At 43.8% G+C, this 22,754-nt stretch overlaps 2 protein-coding genes across 2 annotated transcripts; both read right to left on the reverse strand.

Annotated features, from left to right (window-relative positions):
- Positions 1-3,061: 3,061 nt before the first annotated feature.
- Positions 3,062-13,037, reverse strand: LOC128968697 (alcohol dehydrogenase class-3). The gene is made up of 9 exons (XM_054383267.1): positions 13,010-13,037; positions 9,861-9,962; positions 8,828-8,969; positions 8,134-8,221; positions 7,154-7,373; positions 6,325-6,585; positions 5,491-5,626; positions 4,507-4,645; positions 3,062-3,343 (listed from the first exon to the last, which is right to left on the reverse strand). Exons 1-9 carry the CDS (start codon positions 13,019-13,021, stop codon positions 3,319-3,321), a joined length of 1,125 nt encoding a protein of 374 aa, XP_054239242.1. The 5' UTR covers positions 13,022-13,037; the 3' UTR covers positions 3,062-3,318.
- A 2,838-nt stretch (positions 13,038-15,875) lies between these two features.
- Positions 15,876-20,498, reverse strand: LOC128968747 (alcohol dehydrogenase 1-like). Its single transcript, XM_054383324.1, has 9 exons — positions 20,481-20,498; positions 19,526-19,627; positions 18,503-18,644; positions 18,311-18,398; positions 17,976-18,195; positions 17,592-17,852; positions 17,162-17,297; positions 16,523-16,661; positions 15,876-15,900 (listed from the first exon to the last, which is right to left on the reverse strand). The coding sequence occupies exons 1-9, from the start codon at positions 20,496-20,498 to the stop codon at positions 15,876-15,878; spliced, it is 1,131 nt and encodes a 376-aa protein (XP_054239299.1).
- Positions 20,499-22,754: the final 2,256 nt, after the last annotated feature.

The raw sequence follows: 22,754 nt of genomic DNA on the forward strand, positions 1-22,754 counted from the left end.
GTGTGTGTGTGTGTGTGTGTAGATTTTAACAAACCAGACTGTAGTCCTGGAGTGGAACTGCCCATGCTGAATGAGATGTAATGTATTGAGGAGATGACTGTCCTGGAGGTTTGCCCACCATATCATTCACTTGAATGGTTACAGCGGTCTTGCCTTTTCTCTATGTGTGTGTATGATTGGGGAGAGGGCTTCATTTTTGGTCTACAAAATAAAAGTTGCAGCTGCTTTTAACAGAAATAACTTTTTTTTTTCCCTTTCCTTTTGTGATCCAAACCCAAACATAGGCTTCTCTCAATTATATTCCGGTTTGCTTGCACTAGTGCAAGCCAATGTAGATGCATGCAGCCAGTTAAAAAAACCAAAATCATCCTTAAACCTGCACATGTGCCACTTGAATACCTCTTTGCCACTGCAGCAATACAACCAAATTTAACACTGCATGCTTTTAATATGGGTGATTAATGATGCTATGCACTTCTGCCTATAAACTGAAATCACAGCATGAAAACTGTTTATACTAAGTTCAACAGTATTTTTAAACCAGTGAAAACCTTAGTCAGGATCTGCACCAGTTCTTTCAACGTGAGATAGCACATCAGCCTGGAAAACCAAACTTATTTAATAAAAATACTGTGAAAGCCTGTTTCTCACCTATCTAGCTGTAAACTTTGCTTGAACATGACAATATGAGACTTGTGCTGACTGGATTTGGGAATTCATCTATTTTTGACTCTTAAAAAAGGTTGCTATCTGCTTAAAAACCCAAACTTGTAGAAACTGTATACACTTTTGCCAAAAACACCGTCCTGAAACAATCCCTTACTTTCCCTTTAGTATCATGTAAGAGTGTGGAAACTTTTCATGCTGTTTCTTCAAATTGACATGAATCCTTAAGGAGAGATTTGATAGCTAATGTTCAATAGAAGTAGTAGCATGAGGGGACAACTGCATCTTTTGGATGACAGCCAGTAGAGTACATACACAGTTCATGTACAGTCATTTGGTGGAATCTTTTTGTCTGTTAAGTCCTTGGTGTTGTCAAGAGGGTACAGTTCCACACACTTACCTTGATTACCAAGAATGGTGTACAAGCTCTTGTGCCTAGAAGTCCCTTTGTTAGCTGAGCAGCTTCACAGACACTGCGTCAAACCTGATCCATTCAAAGGCTCTGCAGGACAGAGCAGTCTGAAAACTGCTACATAATGTCTAGGATATCAATTCTTCCAGCTGGGGAGAAGCTGTCTTTGACCTGAGTTCCCTAGTATTACAAACTGGCTTTCCACAAGGAGCAGATTCTCTAAAGTAATTCTGTTATGCGACAATGTGAGTGGCTTGATCTAGTCTGTGCAACCTAGAGAAACAACTGCCAGATCCAGTGAGAGGGAAGTTTTGGTTAGATGTTGAACTAATTAATGTTTATCTTGTAGTTACACTCTCACTGTAACAGGTGGACAGCAAGTGAAAGTGTTCAGTTAGTGTTTCTGGAGCTACAAGGAACTGAAAATCACTTCACTGCTGTGTTGGAGCACTCACTTTCCTGGTAAAAATTAATTTTGTATTTCTTCCAGATGCTCAAAATGGAATTCTTACGACATTCACAGTCACTCTTTTTGTTTGCTCAGTTTGCTCTGTCTGAAGTGAAGCTAGAAATGCAGCTCTCAGCTATTTTCAGAATGCTCTAGGGATACCTTCCCAATTATAAATGGCAAAATAGTAGGAATCCCAGGTGTACAGCGATGTCATGAGTTAAGGTAGGTGTTAGTGGCAAGGAGGAATTTCTTCTACTGACATTCCTGTTTGCATTCAGAGTCCTCCATAATGGTAGTTTTGACCAGGCTCCCTTAAAAGATGACGTTTCTTTCTTAATCAGTGTCCTTGGTTCATTGGAAAGCACTGACTTTTTATACAGGTAACTTTAACTGAGTAGCCTTTCTGCCTCTGCTCTGGAGTTTATTTTCTGCTGTTTGTGTTCTTCTTGACCTGTGGCATTGCTTCTAAGTTTTACTTCAAATAAACTTCATCCAGTCAGATAATTTCCAACTATATAGTTAAGACAGAACCCTCCATCTCCAAAATTAAGACTTGGGAAAGGCCTCACTCCCCGACAAACAAAAAATCCCACAAAACCCTGAAGACACAGTGATAGGACAAGGAACAATGGGTTTAAACTAGAACATAGAAGATTTCACTTCAACATGAGGAGAAACTTCTTTACAGTGAGGGTGACAGAGCCCTGGAACAGGCTCCCCAAGGGGGTTGTGGAGTCTCCTTCTCTAGAGACTTTCAAAACCCACCTGGATGCATTCCTGTGCAGACTATCCTAGGCGTTGGACCTGATGATCTCTTGAGGTCCCTTCCAACCTCTGATATACTGTGATACTGTGACTTCATCACAAAATGCTCTTTATTGTTATTCCCCTACAACCCTGAAGAGCAGACTCTTGCTCTAATAGTAGAGTTCCTCACTCAGTGGGATGATCCCATTTCTGACTAAATAGGTAACAAGCCCATGCTGTTGATTTTTGCAGTGTTGGTTGCAAAGGCTGCTTCAACTGCCTGTGAGTTTAAGGAAACAGCAAACCTGTGCTACTGAAGTCTTGGATGGCACCACTAGGGCAAGTGACTGGAATAGTCTGCTGTCCTCTTCACAACAGGCCTGCCTCTAGCTACTGTCAAAGAACAAGTAAGGCAGAGCATAGACTTCCCGAGTGAATGTGAGTACACCTGGACACTGGGGTCATACATCCAACAACACTCCGTGCTCTATAGTTGGCTTCAAGGTAGAGCTGGATGGTACATCCTTTGTAGTCCTAGAATAACCTCAGGAACTTGACAGCTGTTGGGAGTTTTTGCCATTCTCTCAGTACAGTTAGAGCACATCAGTGTTGCTTCTCAACTCAGCACTGCTTAGCAAACTGCTGTTGACTCTGAAGAATGCTCTTCCTCGTCATGTACACACATATTGTATAAAGTCACTAGAGGAAAACAGTAAGACAGAGCAGTCATTGTCACAGTGTTAATGCTCAATAATTCCACCACTATTTAGAAATAAGCTTTTATTAAGTAGATTGAGTTAGGCACTATTGAATTGAAGAACAAGTACAGAAATAGAAGTTCCACAAACAGTGCTAAGTATGTAACACTATTCAGTGGTTACTGAATTTTTTGTTATGCAGTATTCAGAATGTTCACCCTAAATCCATCATCTTCTTAGTCCCAGTGAGTTTTCATTTGCTTGATTCTACCTTCTATCAGAAATTCCATTGTAAGAGGACAGTTTCCATGTTGCTGGCCAACTGGAAGGGTCTGCATGTGACTCTAAAGCTTTAGGACAGTTCGAATGCTTAAAATGAGAAAGAAAAAAAACAAAACAAAACCAAAAGAAGTTACCAATAAGTCCATTTTCTCTTGACTCTCACCTCTTCCTTTCATTACTGAAACATAGTTGTAACTTAACTTCCATCTCTTGTAAGAACTAAGTTACACCTATACCCATTTAATAAAGGTTAGTAATGCTTGGTTGTTTCAGTTTCTTCCCCAATAAGATACACTCAAAGCGGAAGCTTTTTCAAATTGCATGGCAAGTTCTTAGTAGTCAGCCAATAATACTGATCAGGAGCATTAATATGTACAATATTCAATCTTTTGACTGCTTGGAGAATTTTCCAGAACTTACATTATTACTTTCATAGGATATGTTCATGCAGGAATAAACCACTGAAATGATACAGAAGTTTGTAACTGGGAAGGAGGATCAACTGCTGTATTTGCAGTGTTTCCAATTGTAAAAAGTACAACTGCAGTTACTGTTAACTGACTTATCCAAAACAGGCATGCAGGAGATAAAGCCACTAATATTTTTTAGAAAGTTCTATGCATCAGTATGGATTATGATCAAAGACTGTGCTGTTTTCTTGAGATAATGCTGGTAACTATCCATCTGCAAATGAACCCAAGTATGGATAAACAGTTGCCTGCATCAGTGGAAATACACAGGAAAAGATGTACTTTACTACCAGAATATGGCTCTTAGTTTTTCTTCTTGTCTACCTGCTGATTCTTCACTTCATCCAAAAAATGTTCTTAAACCGTATATGACCTAGTCTGCTAAGTAAGCTGATTTCTACTTTTAAGAGGCACTGGTATAAATCTTGTTCTGTAAACTCCCTTTCAGTCTCTCTTTGAGGAAGAATGTTTTAGCAATGTTGGAAGCCTGAGACTGACTTGGGCCCTTGATCAGCTTTACCTACTTCTGTGTTTCCTTATACACTGGGAAACACTTTGAACTTAAAAATGCCTTTTTAGAGGCTTTTTACTCTTGCCTGTGTTATGGCACATGCCTAGAAGCTCAGAGAAAGGTTATTGATCTCTGAATGAACATGTGTGGTATATGTCAGCCTTTATCCTCACTGTTTAAAACATAACAGTGGGCAGAGAACCACTGTATTTTGGCAGTGCCTTACCAAGAAATCTCTTCTACAGATCTTTCAGTATTATGAACATTACCTCTTTCCTGTATGCATCAGCTCAAAAGCCTCATTAATTCTGTTAAAGGGCAGGGTGTGAGTCACAAATTCATCAACTTTGATCTTTTTGGACATGTAGTCAGTCACCAGTTTCGGAACACTGTCTACGCTCTTCCAGCCTGAAACACAGAGAGCATGCATTTGGTTTTCCCTTTTCCACCCACCTTGGAAGGCAAACGAAAAAAAATGCAACCCTTACACAGGCACTTGTGTGATAAACAGGAAATGGAACTGAAAGCAGTGGCATATTTGTTTCCTCCTGCTCTGGGCCAGCAGTAAGGAATGCAACAGGACACACTATCCAAACACATGCATGCACTGATGTTGCACTAGGCCTTTCAGCATTCAACATAACAGCAGCCCTCATTTAGGAAAGTATGCACAATACATCTCTTTGAGCCCCTCTATCTATCTTTATAACCTCAGTTTTGTATTGTGTGGAAAAAGAGCAGTGTAATAGCGATGTGAAGTTTGGGTACTTTGGTGAAATTCAGCAATTACTGAATTCCCAAGTTACCTGTAGCTGTAAAAGCCTCAGTGTGATTTGGGTCTGCCAGCAGAAAATGTGCATTGAGCACTTCCGTTTTATTTGAAAGCTCTTCATAGCATGTTCCCATGTTAGCCCCCCAATGTGTAATTAAGCAACACAAACATTTATGTGAGTTCTGATCTCCCCAAAGACTAGGTCCTTTCACTGAACCAAACCCTCACTTGGTGACAAAGCAATCCTTCCATACCATTCCTTCAGCATATAGTTGTGTACTCTTCCAAAACGTGTGAGCTATCATACTGTGTCTATTTGTAGCCTGTCTGTGGGAGTATCTTCTATCTTAAAAGTCAACACAGCATTTATGAATAGTTTGTCAGTAGTACATTCCTTGTACAAGCAAAAGCAAGCTGGTATGTCCTTGCCAGCTTTCACCTGCAGTAAATTATTGTTCTCTCCATACCAAAAGAGAGTTACCTCCAAATGCAGTTCCTTTCCATGTCCGCCCAGTTACCAGCTGGAATGGCCGTGTAGAAATCTCCTGCCCAGCAGCAGCTACTCCAACTATGACGCTGACTCCCCAGCCTTTGTGGCAGGCCTCCAAGGCAGCCCTCTTCAGAGATGGACAGAACAAAGCAGACCATTTATTGCTAATGTTTAGCCTGCCTAGACAGGCACAGGTTGCACTGCCTTTCCCCCACCTACCATGTTAGTGTTTAGGGAACAATAAATACACTAAAAAATACATACTTGTCCATTGACTGTAAAATATTCCTTTTATAGCTCATCTGACTTCTTGAGAAGTCACTCTGAACTCCCACTGGGAAGCTGAGATAAAATGTAATCAGAGACAGTATAGACCATGTTACTGATTTAAATCTTGGAAATCTAGCCTTACATTCAGTAATCCTTCTGCCTTTCCAAAGGTTGATTTCATCATTTGAGGAATTAGGGAAGTACTGAGTGGTCCTTGAGATTTGACTGTTCATTGTACAATGCTTTTTTTTTTTTTTAATTTTTCAACAGTCAGCATATGAAAAGTATTTCAAAGAACTCCCATTACAGGAAAAAGTCTGTAAGTTGTAAGTGCCATTTTCAACCTAAGAAGTAGCATCTACTTTCATTACATAATAAAGATTAGATATAAATTGACCTTTTTGGTCACAGCAATTATCATTACTATTTTAAAAATAAATTAGTATGGTATGCTTTCTGTAATAAGAAAGCAGCTTGTTGTGCTATTTAGCTAAACAACTAAGTGGCAGCTACATATCCCCTCCCTCTAAGTACTCCTGCTATGCAAACACTCACCATGACTCCAACATTACCAATGCACTCAAATGAGTAGTCTACACCACCATCAGTCATCTCAACCAGCACCTCCTGTATGGGCTTCTTGAAGTCTTCAGGGCTAATGCACTCAGTAGCTCCAAACTCTTTGGCTTTGGCATACTTATCCTTGTTAATGTCAACGCCAATGATCCTGGATGCTCCTGCTATTTTACAGCCCATAATAACAGCCAGCCCAACTCCTCCTAAACCAAAGACAGCACATGCAGAGCCAGGCTCCACCTAGGAATAAGAAAAGAGCCATGAGCAACACAGAAAACTCATCCTTCCACATGAGTGGGAAACAGCTTAAGAAGTCTGCAGTGAAGGAAATGTGGAAGAAAAGATAAATGGCTATGAGATTTTTATCCATTGGATAAGAGAAACGATACAGAAATTAAAGCCAAAAACTCTTTAGGTGGTAAGCATTTAATTTGTTCAAAGACTTAACTCCCATAACCTGCCCCAGACTTGTGCACACTCACCTGCCATCTGTCTCATTCTGAGCTTCAAACTACCAGAATGATTTGCAGCAAGATTAAGATGAATTGGAACAGTAATTTATATATAACTGGTATCAGAAGGGATGCAGAATCTTCTATTTGGATTTCCTCTAAAAGGGAGATCAGGTTCTAACCTGATCTGGCTTTTATGAAGAAGTTAGAATTTTTTTAGCTAAACTTCAGCAGTTGTGGAAGAAGCAGCAGAAATTTGGTCAGCACAGTAACAATCCTAAATCTGTCTCTACGTTATCTGTGTACTTTGGCTCAGATAGTAACAGAGAAAAATTCAGAGGCAAACACAGTGTTACCTTAGCAGTGTTAACAGCAGCCCCGTAGCCAGTAGAGATTCCACAACCAAGCAGGCACACTTTATCGAGTGGTGCTGCAGCATCTATCTTGGCTACTGAGATATCAGCCACCACAGTATACTCTGAGAAGGTGCTAGTTCCCATGAAGTGGTAAATCTGCTTTCCTTTGCAGGTGAATCTGCTGGTACCATCAGGCATGAGTCCTTTCCCTTGAGTAATTCTTGAGACAAAGATGGGAAAGTTCAGTTCAGAGTCTTAAGCACTAAATACTCTCACCAGAGAGTATCCATTAAGTAGCACAGAGATGCAGTTGTTGCCTTGCACCATTATTTTTCAATCACTCCAGTAAACCCAGGAGTTCACAGAAACCAGATGCTAAACTCCTAAAACTTCATGCTGGTAATTCCTCCATGAAGATACTGAAAGAAATTGAGTTTATCTAATACTGATGTTCTCAGTTACCACCACCCTGTCTTTACCTCCTTCAGTGCATTTCCCTTGAATAGCAGCTATCAGTTACGTCACTGGGATTTTAGTTTGGGTTTGGGAGAATTATTTTCAGAATGGGAGCTGGAAGTTTAGCTAGGAAGCAGGTGCCAAGGGAAAAACAGCTTGCTGTGATTTTGTACTGCTTGAGAGCTTTGGTGTTGACTCCCAAGAGCTAAATTCCTTGAAGTGTTTCCCTTGAGTAGTAATTAAATACGGGGTTGGAGCATTTATGTTTTCAAAACTATGGACACAAGCTAGCAGTTTACACCTACACATATAAGAAAACAGAAATAGACTTATTTAAAGGCAAAGGGAGGAAGAATTAAAAAGTAGTCTGTAACTGACTCCATAAACCAAGTATTTTCCAAGTCATTAAATGATGCATCTCAAGATTTATTCTGTAAAGATAACTCTTGTTAATTACTTTTGATAACTGGAACAAGTATACATTGAACAAATACCCTGTGTGTTATAAAGAAAACCATACAGACCTTATCTTCTGGCACAGATTTGTTTTAGGGTTCTTACAGAACTTGCACTCTCTGCACTGGGGGATGTATAGAGGGATAACAGTGTCCCCTAAGAGAAAATAAAAAATACTTTGTGGCTTGTTATCAAGTCAAGAAAGGCACTAGGAAAAGAACTAATGTTACTGAAGCCAATTTTCATGGCTTTTATGTGAGCTTCTTTGTATGAAAAACCGTTTATGGTGTAAATCAGCACTGTTTATAGAGAGTGATAGATAAAACACTTTTCTCATGTCTGAGCAGACAACCAATTAGAAGTTCATCATTCCAGAACAAATAAATGTCACTGTAAAACAAACCAACCCCAAAGCAACAGTGAGCAACATAATTAAATATTTTTAAGCCCTTTAATTAAGCCAATAGGTAACAACTATCATTAAAAAAAAAACCAACCAAACAAACAAAAAAAACCCAAAAGCAACAACCAATGTAATTCTACTGATCCATTTTCAAGTGAGAAATTGGTATGCTGGTCTCCTTCAAGCATTAAACCAAGAGCACACTGAACAGATTACTGTTGTACCTCACAGACGTCCCAGAGTAAGGCATTATATCCACTCCTGCAATACAGCATTTCAGTGGCCCCATTTGACAGTTAACCATGTAGTGAAATAACATTTTTAAGGAAGGCAGAAAACGTGTAAAATATTTTTTTTACCTGGCTTTACATTTGTAACTCCTTCCCCAACACTCTCCACAATTCCTGCTCCTTCATGGCCCAAGATCACAGGGAAACATCCTTCAGGATCAGCACCACTCAGAGTATAGGCATCAGTGTGACAGACAGCAGTGGCAACTATCTGTGAAGAAATATAAAATCTGAGGCATGCAGAAGAACGGAATAGTAGCACACATCTCAATATTTCCCTTTGGTCAGACATTTGAAACCGACAAGACAAATTTGCCAAACCTGGCAGTGTTTGTGATATGGCCAACACTCTTTCCAATCCCAGCAAGGCTCATTTTACTACTTTGAAAAAGTGAAATCATGATAGTACGTATTTTCTTATTTCCATCAACTCCATTCTGACACTGAGATGGGTAGAAGATGACATCTGGTTTCCTGAAGCTAGAAATCAGTCCTCTTGGTTATCTCAAAGTTGGTTGGGATCTCAGATTTGAAATAAGTTAGTCTCTCAAAGGTAAAATGATCAGAGAGACCACACAGAATTCTCAGTACTGAGTAAATTAAGGCTTCAGCACCAAGGAGATAAATTTCATCTTGATGTACACTTCTTGGCAGATACAGGCTACTGGAAATTCCTGACCAAATCAGAAGCTTGGATATGGAGAATTCAAGAGACCACAGCTGAGCAGCCAGTAACTTGTGGCCTGACTGAAGTCAAATCCAGCACACATTACACAGCTGCAGCACGTCACAAGCTACTGGCCTTCAAACATGACCAAGGTATTCCTAGCTCAGATGTTTTGAGGGAAGTTTAAGGACTGGAACTGATCCCCAAGACTAGTCATGATAGTTAGACCAGACTGAAGTGAGACCAGTAGAAATCAGTGCTCTTCATAAACAGATGATCTAAATACCAGAGTTTTCTTCTTTGTAAAGCCAGCTAAGATACTAATGAACTAATGCTGTCCATTCAGAAGAAGACTGCTAGTAAACAAACTATTCAGCTTTAATACTGAAGTCTCCCAAAATACAATGCATACAGCTATACAATTGATTTAATTACCTTGATACGAACTTCATGAGCTTTTGGTGGAGCAACCTCCACCTCCTCAAGAGAAAGGGGTTTACCTGCCTCCCAGGCAACAGCAGCCTTGCATTTAATAACCTAAAAGACAACAACAACAAAAAAGAGGACATCTGTTGTATGGTTCATTAAAAATAATTCTTGTTCAGCCAAATGAGAAAATGAGAGAAACACTACTGGCTTTTGGAAGTAATCCCAGATCTGAAATTCATCATTTCAACACAGAGGTTTAATTGCCCTACATTTGCTTTCAGATATAATAAAAGTCATGAGTGCTTAGGAGATAGTCAAATACTGCAGTGAAATGAGCAACAGGAGGGGAAAGATTACAAAACAAAGATGATGGTTTTAAAACAAGAGACAGGCGCTCATCTGAGATGTGTTCCTTCAGCACAGAGTGTTCAAAGTTAACAGCCAGCAAACTGCGTCACATAATGGTCTGAGACCCACATCAAGAGGGAATTTCTTGTTCCTTATCAGGATGGCTTCTGAGTATGATTTTGGCAAGCAGATATGTGTTCTTGCCTGAAGCCCTCCAGTGATGATGCACAGGGACAAGAGAGGTTTTGCTGTATGGTTACTATGTACTGACATTCTGGCAGAGCCTGCATGCATTGCTGTTACTAAGTCTTCATTCACTGCTCTCAGCAGCATGACAAATTCTGCACTGGAACCACACCTATACATCCCAGAAAGTTTTTCAAGGCAAATGGTGCAGAGCCTGGAGAGAGCAGGATTTGTGGAACTGTAAACCCAATCCTATCAACAGGTACATCTGCACAGCTGACTGAGGAAATCAGCTGACATTACAGCCACACAATCCAGAGCAGCTTCAGGTGCTGCAAGGGTAAGCATCTGGAGTAGCCTTCAAGTTCAGTTTTACAAAGCATGGCCTTCAGGATAAACAGATAAGGCATCAAATAATCTGAATTTTGTCTTCTGACAGACACAACAGGTTCCAGCAAAGGTGATACGGCATACCTGCCTGCAGGGCACGCAGATGAGCTGTGATATCAAATTCAAAACCTAATCTACATAAAACCTGACAAGGAATGCTGTCACACACTAGATTGCTTTCAAAGACATCCTTTTGCAATCTGCTCCAGAATAGCAACCATGAATTTTGGTTTATATTTGGGTTATATTCAGTTACACTATAAAAATTAAACTTTTTTTTCTATGCAAACAAGGTCTACGCCACTGCTATGACAGTTGGAGATATAGAGCATTTCACAGCATGCACTATAAACCAATACAAGAAAAAAAATATTTTTTTTTTTTTGCATTCAAAGTATTGGACTTGGCCAGAACCAGCTAACACCATTGCCATACCTGTAACTGCAGACATTCACCTTGGCTTAAACTTGCTAAAATAAATACTGCTGACCCTAAAAGCCTTCAATCTTTCTAACAGGTAACAGGCACCCATTCCTACAGCCAGCAGGGTCCTAGATTGGGCAGAAACACCCTTAACCCAGAACCTCTTGCCTTGGCTTTTATTACCAGGCTAAAGATTATAAAAATGCACTGAATGTAACATACAAACTGACTGTAGTGGCAGTATAGGCATTCAGTCATAATTTCTAAACATACCAAATATTTCGCAAGAAAATGTAAATTCAAGACACAATGTGCAAGTGGAGCTGTCATTTGATAAATCATTTACAGGTTTTCAATCCATCCCTCATCCTCCCATCATGAAGTTACTTGTTCTCTCATAGGAGACTGTGCAGTCATGCAACTTTGATTTCCACAAGCTTAATGAAGCACAGGATTAAAGAGGGGAGAAAAGTCTCCTTGTGGGCTATATTCTAATCTTCCTAAAACTAACATTACACATATTTTGAAATAGTGACTTCTGATTCTGAAGCTTTTAAAGAAGCTGGCTTTTGAAATTGCAGTCAGCTCATAGAGCTACAAACGCCCCTAGAATACTCAGTGGGTATCTGAAAAGCCCATTTTCTGACCTTTCAATATCCAAAGCCTTCTGCTGTTGCTTTGCTTAAGATCCTAAAGCTAACAACTGGGAAAAAAAAAAAAAAACAAAAACAACTTTAACCAGTATTTAACTCTCTATTAACAGATTAACACAAGAACACAACTGTTGTGCTGCTTATTGCTACACACTCGATCAGCCACAGCACTCAAGATGAAATTAAGCAGCAACAGCAGCTGCTCTAAAACTGCTGCTGGACTGGACCAACCTTCAGCGTCTAGGCAAAGTGAGACCACCCAGCCTGCTCGGACCCAGGGCCACTGAACAAATGCCCTGAAACTAAAGCAGTATTAGATAGCTTTGGACTATCTTGATGTTTTGAAAGTGATGCAGCTAACTTGTCATACAATGGTTTTGAGAGCAATCACAGTCCAGCTGTATTGAAAAGTCTGGACAAGGTGCTGGAGAGCAAGCCTCAAGGATCACGCTTGCTGCAGAGGCATCTTCCCAAACATGCACTCATTCTTTCTTCTTGCACCCAAGTCACAGGGAGAAAACGCACAGGGTGAACTGTCCTTGACCATTACCCTCTCCCCACCCATCCCTGCTGACAGCTTCTTACTGCCCTGCGGTAACGCAACATGCACCGAGGAGCGATCACCTTCCCAGCCCTCTGCCCTAGAGCCATCCTTTTGCCCCTTCTTCATGCTTATGAAGTCACATCTGTCCCCAGCCCGTAAGAAACCACGCAAGATCAAGGTCTCCGGCTCGTTCTTCCATCACCATGACTTAAAAGCGGTCTAAGCACACAAACGGAACCTTCAGATTCAGAAAACGTGCGCGGACGGGGGAGCACTGTAAGACACAGCGGGGACCAGCCATGCACGTAGTTTTGTCCCGGCTCCTGCAGACAGATACTTACGGCAGGGCCCGCACGCCCATCAGTGAGGGCGCCGACTCCTGCCGCACGCCATTTCTGCTACCGCCGCGCGCTCCCACCGCAGCGCTCAGGCGGCAGCAAAACAACCAACAGGGGCCCACAAGCCCTGGCTCCGAAATGTCTCCCACCACCTCCCGGCCACCCGGTCCGAGGGACAGCAGGGATCGCCTGCCTCAGCACCTCCAGCCCCACGGACCCCTCGGCGCGCCCCACGGACCCCGCGGAAGGGCCGCGCGTGCTGCGGTGCCTCACCCCGCTCGCCATGGCGCAGGGACAACACTGCCCGCCCCTCCCCGCAGGCGGCCACCGGCGCGTGCGCGCTGCGCCCCCACACAGCGTGGAGCTGCCGTGAAGGGGAGGGGGAGGGGAACGGGAGGCGGGAGGCGGGGAGGGGCTACTTGAGGAACTGTCTCCTGTTCTTCTTCATTACCCACCGGGATGGCGGGGCCGGAGCACCGGCAAGCAGGGGAAAGCGCTATTCTTCCTGCAAAAGCTGGTGCGGGTGAAGATCTGGGATAACGGTGAACAGGTGTCAGCGGTGGATGCTTGAGTGCAGCGGTCTTCTTGTGGGGCACTGCTCTCGCAGACTCACAGAAGGTAGGGGTTGAAAGGGACTTAGGGAGATAATCTGTTCGAACACCCCTGCTGGAACAGGATCGCTTACAGTAAATCACACAAGAACACATTCAGATGGGTTTTGAATGTCTCCAGAGGTGGAGGCTCGGAAACGCCCTCTTGAATTCTGATTTGTTTCCTACATTTTCCTGTGAAGGACTAGAGGATGTTATTACCATAGCATTCGAAATAAGAAATTCCTGTCACGGCCCAAATCAGCCTCAGTTAACTTCTGTAAATTACACCTACAGTTGTCTTAACAATGGAGCACTTTTAAAAGATGAAAGCTAATATAAAAGGTTCAAAGCTGGTTGATATTTCCATGGATAATTCTTAACTAAAATAATTGGGGTTTGTGAATAAAATTGTAAATTTAGAATATTATCTAGTAAGTAAGGAGATGGTTGGTTCTAAAGGAAAAACTTTAGAAATAATTTCCTTAATTAATCCTAGTGTAATACTGAAGTATACCCAAGTAAAATAACTTATCAAAACAAAGGCCCATGTTGATTAGATGTATTCAAAATAAGTACGAAAGTGACTGTCACAGTTTTACTGTAGCATATGGAAATAAGTGATTTGCAGAATTTGGTGGTCAAAGTTCTCAGGTATTTGCTTTCACTAAAAATCAAATAAACCACAAAAAGCTGATCTTTTATCACAGAAACATTCAGGTTGGAAAAGACTTTCAGGATCACTAAGTCCAACCCAGAACCCTACTCTATAAGATTTCACCCCTAAACCATATCCCCAAGCACCACATCCAAACCACCTTTAAACACACGTGATTCAGCCACATCCCTGGGCAGCACATTCCAATCCCTGACCACTCTTGCTGTGAAAGTTTTTTTCCTAATGTCCAGTCTAAACCTACCCTGTTGCAGCTTGAGGCCATTCCCTCTTGCTCTATCACTAATTACCTGTGAGAAGAGACCAGCACCAGTCTCTTTGCAATGTCCTTTCAGGTAGTTGTAGAGAGCAATGAGGTCTCCCCTCAGCCTCATCTTTTTCAAACTAAACAGCCACAGCTTCTTCAGTTGCTTTTCATCAGATTTATTCTCCAGGCCCTTCCCCAGCTTCCTTGCCCTCCTCTGAGCTGGCTCCAGCACCTCCACATCTCTCTTGTATTGAAGTGCCCAAAACTGAACACAATACTTGAGGTGTGGCCTCACCAGAGCTGAGTACAAGAGGACAATCACCTCCCTGCTCCTGCTGGACACAGCATTCCTAATCCAAGCCAGGATGCCATTTGCTTTCTTGGCCACCTAGGCACAGTGTTGGCTCATATTCAGTCACTTGTCCATTAGAACCCCCAGGTCCCTTTCAGCTAGGCAGCTTTCCAACCACACTTCCCCAAGCTGGTTTGAATACATTGATATTAAAGTAACAGTGCAAGGGAAATTTTAAAGATATTAGCAAAGGAAGGGTTATGCTGGAAGCTACTTAGACTTGATAGCATTTTCTTACAGTATCTATGAATATCTTTGCTAGCTTTAAAACAATTGTATTAACATTATGTTTAAAACACAATGTTCTAGGAATCAAGCAGAGTATGAGAAACTCTCTGGCATTTGAAGTCCTGCCCAGTTAGTATTCATCATCAAAGGGGCAGGAGAATCTCCAAGTTTCTGGAAAGCTGGCAGTAACTGTTTGCCAGCTGGAGGAGAGGGCAGCTAAGCAGCATCCTGCTGGCACTCACTGTGTCGTGCCTGGTAGCTGAGTGTAGCACTGAGGTTGCAGAACACTCTGCAGAGTTGGCAGCTGCACATGTTGTCTGCACACATGCAGTGCTGTAGGACACAGAGTCCTGGATGTGCAGAAGCTGTTGTAAATTGGCACACGAGAGAAGTTGTTAACCTTTGGTAGCTCAGTTGTGTGTTTGTGATATGCTGTGTAAATGTTGATTGTGGTGAGGAGGTTCAAAGGGCTATAGACTTGGGTAAGAGCTACCCAGAAGAGGTCAAAAGGCATTACAGTGCTACGAGTCCAGTGTTCTGTACCACAAGAAGAGGGTCTGTTCAGCAGAAGGGCTGGCTCCTGGTGGCAATCCTGTTCTCTGGGGAAGATTATGCACAGTTGTGCTGTAATGTTCTGTGGGACTTGGCGATGGAAATAAGCTAAAAGTACAGCACCATTTGAAAAATGGAACCATATCCATGTCTGTGTGTCTGAGCATTACATGAAGATACATGGAAACATGCCATGGAAGTGCACAGGGTATGAGAAAGAGCTTCTCCTGGCCCTGGGACCTCTGTTGATTGAGTGCACTACATGAGACAAGTTTGACTGAAACCCTTTATTGGTTAAAGCATTTTCTCAGAAGAGGTGTCCCTGTGTGTCTCAGCCAGGCACAGCAGCACTGGCAGTGGCATCAGGGCTAGCGAGTTCCTCATCCTCATCTCCTTGCAGCCCACAAAATGATGTGCTGGGCAAGACAGGCCTGAGCCAGGAGAGTGTCTGCTGCATTGGTGCCTGAACTCAGCCTCCCATGTGGCTGCATCCTTCAGAAGAGCAGGACAGTGCGAACGCTGAAAAGTGGAAAGGAGAGGAGGGGGTTAGAGGTGTTGTGGCTGGGAGTGTTCAGAAGCAGGCAGTGGGGCAGGCAGGTAGACCTCAGGACAGGTCACCTTCTTTCTCATCCAGCCTCTCCCTGACTCAGCTGCATGGGTTGCACAGCAATGGGGCAGGCTCAAAGTCCTGCTGAAGGGAACACCTCGGCAGCTGAGCCTCCCCAAAGCTCGTGTGCTGCTGCTGCTGCTGTAAGAGACATTCTTCCTTCCTTTGGCTTTGATGCTGTTGTTGCCAAGGATACCCCTTACTCCTTGACTCTGTTGCCTGTCCTGTGCTTTCAAACAGTGCCCTGCCGTGTGGTACCTAAGGGCCTGTGCTGCTCTTGGTGCAGTGCTGAGGCTGTGCTCTGCTGAGCTGAAGCATGAGCAGGAGCATTCCCTGTGCCCTGAGTGTGAGCTTTTCCCTCTGGGTTATGGCAGATCCTCCTTACGCAGGGCTCTTGTTCCTGCTTCCTCCCAAGCCTTGGATGCTTTCTGAGAAGGCATGTTGCATGGCCTGCCTTCCAGAGTGTTTGGGCTGTTTGAATTTTAGGTGGAGGTGGCCTTTGCTGTACCTCCCTTGTGCTGGTCAGGGTCTCACCTTTTCCCTGCACGTAACAACTCCAGTCCCTCATTGACTTTAGTGAAGGGCAGCGTGTGGGTGATTAGCACATCTAAGTTGAATTTCTTCTCCAAATAGCTGGAAACTAATCTGGGGACAGAATCTCTCATCTTCCAACCTAGAAATAGGAGAGAGCAGCTAGAGTGAATAACAGGGGAAAGCTGTTTTAGTAAGGTAGTGATGCTGTCAAGGTCAGGACCGATGACCACTTCTGGTGTCTAGTTCTTGCAAGACGTATTCCTCTCCTTGGAATGAGAGTGGGTTAGCACAGACAGGGAGTTGTGTGTTGAACTGTATGAAACAGTAACAGGTTGATTAGCATGCTTCATGCCTGTACAATGGAAATGCCGTGCTGTTATTTGGTTTTCTTTGTCTTGAAAGCCCTCTCAAAGAGACTTTTAGGGACACTGGCAAACTGGAAATATTCTTGGTGTCCCAGAGCTTAGTGAGCAATGACTATGGGGAAAAGTATCTTTTGTGCACGAGTTGAGTTCATAGCTCAGGTGGGCAAACTCGTTTTCCTGGGGGTAGTTATTAATGTGTTCCACAGATATTTGGAAATCAGAGTTTGGAAAGGTAAATGCTGAGATGTCAGAAATGTTTCCCTAAATTTCGTACCTCCAAGCATAGTCCCCTTCCATGCACGCCCACTCAGCAGAAGCATAGGGTCAATTGCAAGCATTGAACCAGCTTTCTGTACTCCAACCATTATGCACGTGCCAGTGCTCACTTTGCAGGAAGTCATGGCAGCAGCCTGATGGGACAGATGGGTGACTTAGAGAAGGTGCCGTTGAATTTGTCAGGAAAGCATTCTTCCTGTGCAGGCATCTGCCCCTTCCATGGCCATCTGACAATGCAGACTCCCTTGTGCAGGTGAGATGGAGAGCTCAGTGCCTGTTTTGCAGCTTGTCTGTTGCTCCCTTTGTGAGCAAAGATGTGCCCAGCAGTGCAGGCAGCAGACAAGGAACGTCCCACTCAGGTGAATTGTGCCCTGATGGGAGCCCGTGAATGTGCTGGCAGGGAGGACACATGCTGTAATGCCACTTACCAAGGTATCTTGCTTCCCAACGGCCTCAAAGGTGTAGTCCGCCCCGTAGCCGGTCATCCCAATGAGCACCTCATGGATGGGCTTCTGGAAGTCTTGAGGGTTGATGCAGTCAGTGGCTCCCAGCTCCTTGGCCTTGGCAAACTTATCCTTGTTGATATCAATGGCAATGATGCGGGAAGCTCCAGCTGCCTTGCAGCCCATGACAACAGAGAGGCCAACTGCTCCGAGGCCAAAGACAGCGCAGGTGGAGCCCGGTTTTACCTGCACAACATGGGGCCCTGTGAGTGTCCAGCATGAGGAGGAGGTTGGTGAGGATTGCACAGGTCTGGTGAGGGTGTGAGTGTGGCTGTGGGGTGATTTTCCTGGTCGTGCCTGAATACCAACCTTGGCAGAGTTGATGGCAGCCCCATATCCTGTGGGAAACCCGCAGGCAAGCAAGCAGACTTTGTCCAGAGGTGCAGCAGCATCAATCTTGGCAACAGCATACTCCGGTACCACAGTGTATTCTGCAAAGGTGCTGACCCAAAAGAAGTGGTGGATCTGCTTCCCTTTGCAAGTGAACCGGGTGGTCTTGTCAGGTAGCACACACTGTGATTCATATAAGCTGTTGGGAGGCAGAAGCCCTGATTTTTCATCCAGTAAAGCACCTGTGGGGATGTCAGATTTGCTGACAGGCAGCTGACCCTATTTAGGTGTAGGAGAGGGCAAAGCAAACTCACTGAGCCTTGAGGCAGAAGTTAGACTCAGGATTCAGGCAGAAGATGCATTTTCCACATTGAGGAACACAGAGGAGAATGACTTTGTCACCTGAAATAATGAACATCCTGTGTTAGGTATCTGTCCCTCAGCAGACCCTGAACAGCTGTTGGAGAGCTGAATCCTGGGTGTGTATTTGTGTGTGATTCTGTTACCTGGTTTCACAGAGGTCACTCCTTCTCCAGTGCTCTCCACAATCCCTGCTCCTTCATGACCTGGGATAACTGGGAAATCTATATTGGCAATGCCACCTTCCCTAAGGATTTCATCTGAGTGACAGATGCCAGTTGCCACCATCTGGATAAGAAAGAGGAGGTGATTTCCGGCCTCTGTTGAACTCACTTTGTGGAAGTAATTTTCACAGGGGTGTTACGATCCCCACCACCATTGGTGCTGCCACCCCATGCCAGCATACCGTGCCCAGGCCAGGCTTTCTGCTTCCACTCACACAGAATGCTTCTAGTGCCCTTCCTCTGCACTGTGCTGTAGGGGCTGAGGATTAGTTTGTGGAGTGTCTCTGGCTCCCAGATTTGTGGGAAAGGAAAGTCCCAGGTGCTTCTGCCTGAAAGAGCCTGGCATGACTTAGCAGGGAGAGCAAACTGTTGTGCTGTGTTCAGGTGTGCCACAGCATTTGGTAATTGTGTGAAGATTGTCCTTTTCTGATGACCTGAGCGGGGTCACTGTTGAGAGTTATGGGATGTTTGGGATGAGCAGTTCAAGGGTGTTACATGGCTGCCGGTGTGCAGCAGCAACGCACTGTGTTAGAGCCCTGCAGTGCTATCCACAGGCTGGAATCCTTTTTTTCTAACAGCAATCCCAAATTTTGGGTGTCAGGGATGATCTGATTTTGGTTTTACCCAGGATCTAGTCTTGTTACTGAAGGATGAGGTTCTCCAGAACTTCCCACTGCCTTGACTTTGATGACATAGTGTAATGAGCAGCTAAATGATGTGTGAGATCAAGAAGCATCATAAGCTATGAGGGTTTACCATGGAGGCCTTCCTTCATATGTTTTGATGGGTAGAGAAAGAGGATTAAAAATATTCTCACTGGTGCTGAGAAACTCTACCTATAGGCATTGGTAACACAGATCCCTGCCAGGTGCATTCAAGGGATAGCCACAAGAAGTAGAATTCCCACAAGGGAGAAAAAAACCCAAGAGTGAAAGAAGTTCTTACCTTGATACGAACTTCACCTGCCTTTGGGGGTGCAACTTCCACCTCCTCCACAGAGAGTGGTTTGCCCACGGCCCAAGCAACAGCAGCTTTGCATCTGATCACCTGGAAGCAACAGAGGGATTACACTGCATGGGATGTGGAGCGTGCTCAGGGACAGTCAGTCACCTAAAAGAGAGCTGCAGGAACTCAGTGGTGCTCATCTGTCCACCAAGCCAAGTGATGTTCAATAAACACTTGCCTGCTTGATGGTCTGAGGAAACACCAGTGGTGCTTTGTCACACAGAGAGTATGAGACATACCCTTAGGGTGTTTTGGGGTTTTAATGGCTGTGGGTTTTTCCTAGTCTCATGCCATGCTAATAGACAGCTTGTGCTGTGATGGGGAGTGTGGAACCTACCTAGTGGAAATGCCTATTAAGAGCTTTGTTGTTGGTCTTGTAAGACAGTGGCCTGAGGTACCCAGGATGGGTTAAGGAATGCTTCCCATCTGGCTGGCTACTGGATGCTTTTTTCCCTTGCCAAAGAAAAATTTGTCTGTGGCAGGACCCAATCCATGATCCCATCAACCCAACGCTGTTTTGACATCCGTAAAATTGTGCTTGAAACTTGAAAAGGGACAAGGAACAAGGAAGAACAGAGGAGATGAGTTGTGCTTCCGTGCCCAAAGCAGGAGCACAGAGCAGGGTTGAGCGGAGGGGGCTCTCCAGAGCAGCAGGGTTTGGAATTTTCATTCCTGAGCTGAGAGGCAGAGCAGGAGAGGAACGCAGTGCCTAAGGCAGGTCCTGGCAGGTGTGATAGTCTGGAAGCTGATGTAATTCAAAGGGGTTCAATCAGTTGGGGAGTGAGGTGAGAGGAAAGCGGGTGCACACAGAGGTGTGCAGGCTGAGTCATTTTCAGAACATTTGCCCAGGAGCAGGGCACCTTAGAAAGGAATATGGGAAATATGTTGTCCTTACTTTTCCAGAAGTGGCCATGTGGTCTCAGCTGTTGGTGCAGCAGGCTGGAGGGAAGCTGCTACTCGTCTGGCTGATGCTCTGAGTTGCAAAACAGCCCAGCTGTGGTGGTTGAGCACTCCTAGGAACCCTTTGGCTACAGCTAAAATACGAGGCCGGGAGCGTGGAGGGAGTCCTGCTGTGGGACTGTGACCAGAGAGCTCAGAGCTGTGTTTAATATCTGTGTTGAGAGTGGGGGAGTAGCAGGTTGAAGTCCATGATGGAGGCTGTCATTGGTGGCTCTGCATTTAAGCCATGCCCTGCCTTCCTTGCATGAAAAGCACAAGATCTTTCCCTGCTGCTTGCTTCTAGCATGTGTGGAAGGAGGAGACTGACATCACAGTGCCCTGCCATGCAGTGTCTGAGGGTCTGTGCTGGCTTCAGTGTAGTGCTGGAGCAGTGGAATCTCTGCTGAGCTGAACATACCTCACAAGCAGCAGTATAATGTAGATTTGATTACTTGATAAGTTCTCTCTTTCTTGCAATAGTAAGACCAAAAGCATCACTCTTGTTTTCTAATAGAAGATTTTTGGACTGGGCAACAGTTACCTTGGAAAGACTACCTCTCAATTTTCATTTCTGAACATGACAATATATGGGACAGAACATCCCTCTGCTGTGGTGAACCATGAGCAGGTGGGTTCCCTGTGCTGAGCTGGGCTCATCCCTCTAGGTTGTGACAGATCCTCCATACACATTGGTCTTGTCCCTGCTTCCCCAAAAGGCCTGGATTAAACTGGGGATAGAGTTTCTCATCTTAGAACCTAGAAAGAGGAAAAAGCACCTGCAGTGAGTTACAGGGGAAATGCTGTTTTGGTAAGGTTGTGTTTCTGGAATCTCAAGACTGAGATGTCCTTGGAGTGAGAGTGGGTTCACATCAATAGTTGTGTGTATGGTATTTGTATGCTACAGTTACAGGCTCAGTAGCATGCTTCATGCCTATGTATACAATGGAAATACAGTGCACTTCCCTGGCTTTGTTTGTCCTGAAAACTCTTTCAAAGAGATTTCCCTGGGATGCTGGCAAACTGCAAGTAATTCTTGGTGACCAGGAGATTAGTAAGTCCCACCACCCTCATAGTAAAGAACTTCTTTCTAAAGTCCAATCTAAATCTCCCCTTCCCCAGTTTAAAACCTTTGTCCTGTGTCTTCTTTCTACATGCTCTTGTAAACAGTCCCTCACCAGATTTCTTGTATTAAAAAGAATTACGAAAGTGACCATGACAGTTTTGCTGTAGAAACACATGACACTGGGATAATGAAATATTTTTAATATTTTATGTATGGACATAAGTCATTCTGTGCATTTTGCAGTTAAAATCCTCAGCTTTCACTGAAAATCAAATAAACCACAAAAAGCTGATCTTTTATGTGCTGATTCAAATATGTTGATATTAGAGTGCAAAGGAAATTTTAAAGACATAAGTTAGGGATTGGTTCTGCTGAAAGCTCCTTGCTTGCGCCTAAGAGAATTTTCTTCTAGTATCTATGAAAGTCTTTGCTAGTCTTTAAAACATAATTATTTGATCAGCTGTGAAAGCAGTGATGTTTCAGGAATTGGGCGGCCAACTGGCCGCCAGAGGGCGCTATTGTCAGTACAGAACTCATTTTCCACACGGCGACTTTGGTGAAGTGTGAGGACAGTTTCTTGAAGGCAGAGTTATTGTACAACAATCGAATTGTCTTTCAGATAGCTTTAGTTTTTTTCATAAACGAATTTTTTTTTTCCAAATCCCACACAAATCTAGTGATGTGTTTAGATTTTGGTGATATCCCATAACAGAACAGCAGTCTATTTGGTTTATGCTTAAAGAGCAGCTAAGAGAAATACCAGTAATGTTCATAGCAGGACACAGAGAGTCAGATGTGCAGAAGCTGTTGTAAATTGGCAGACAAGATAGAAGTTGTTAACCTTTGGTAGCTCAGTTGTGTGTTTGTGATATGCTGTGTAACTCTTGATTGTGATGAGGGGGGTTCCAGAAGTTCAAAGGGCTATAGACTTGGGTAAGAGCTACCCAGAAGAGGTCAAAAGGCATTACAGTGCTACGAGTCCAGTGTTCTGTACCACAAGAAGAGGGTCTGTTCAGCAGAAGGGCTGGCTCCTGGTGGCAATCCTGTTCTCTGGGGAAGATTATGCACAGTTGTGCTGTAATGTTCTGTGGGACTTGGCGATGGAAATAAGCTAAAAGTACAGCACCATTTGAAAAATGGAACCATATCCATGTCTGTGTGTCTGAG

The sequence above is a fragment of the Indicator indicator genome, chromosome 8, assembly GCF_027791375.1.
Source record: "Indicator indicator isolate 239-I01 chromosome 8, UM_Iind_1.1, whole genome shotgun sequence".
Lineage (NCBI taxonomy): Eukaryota > Metazoa > Chordata > Aves > Piciformes > Indicatoridae > Indicator > Indicator indicator.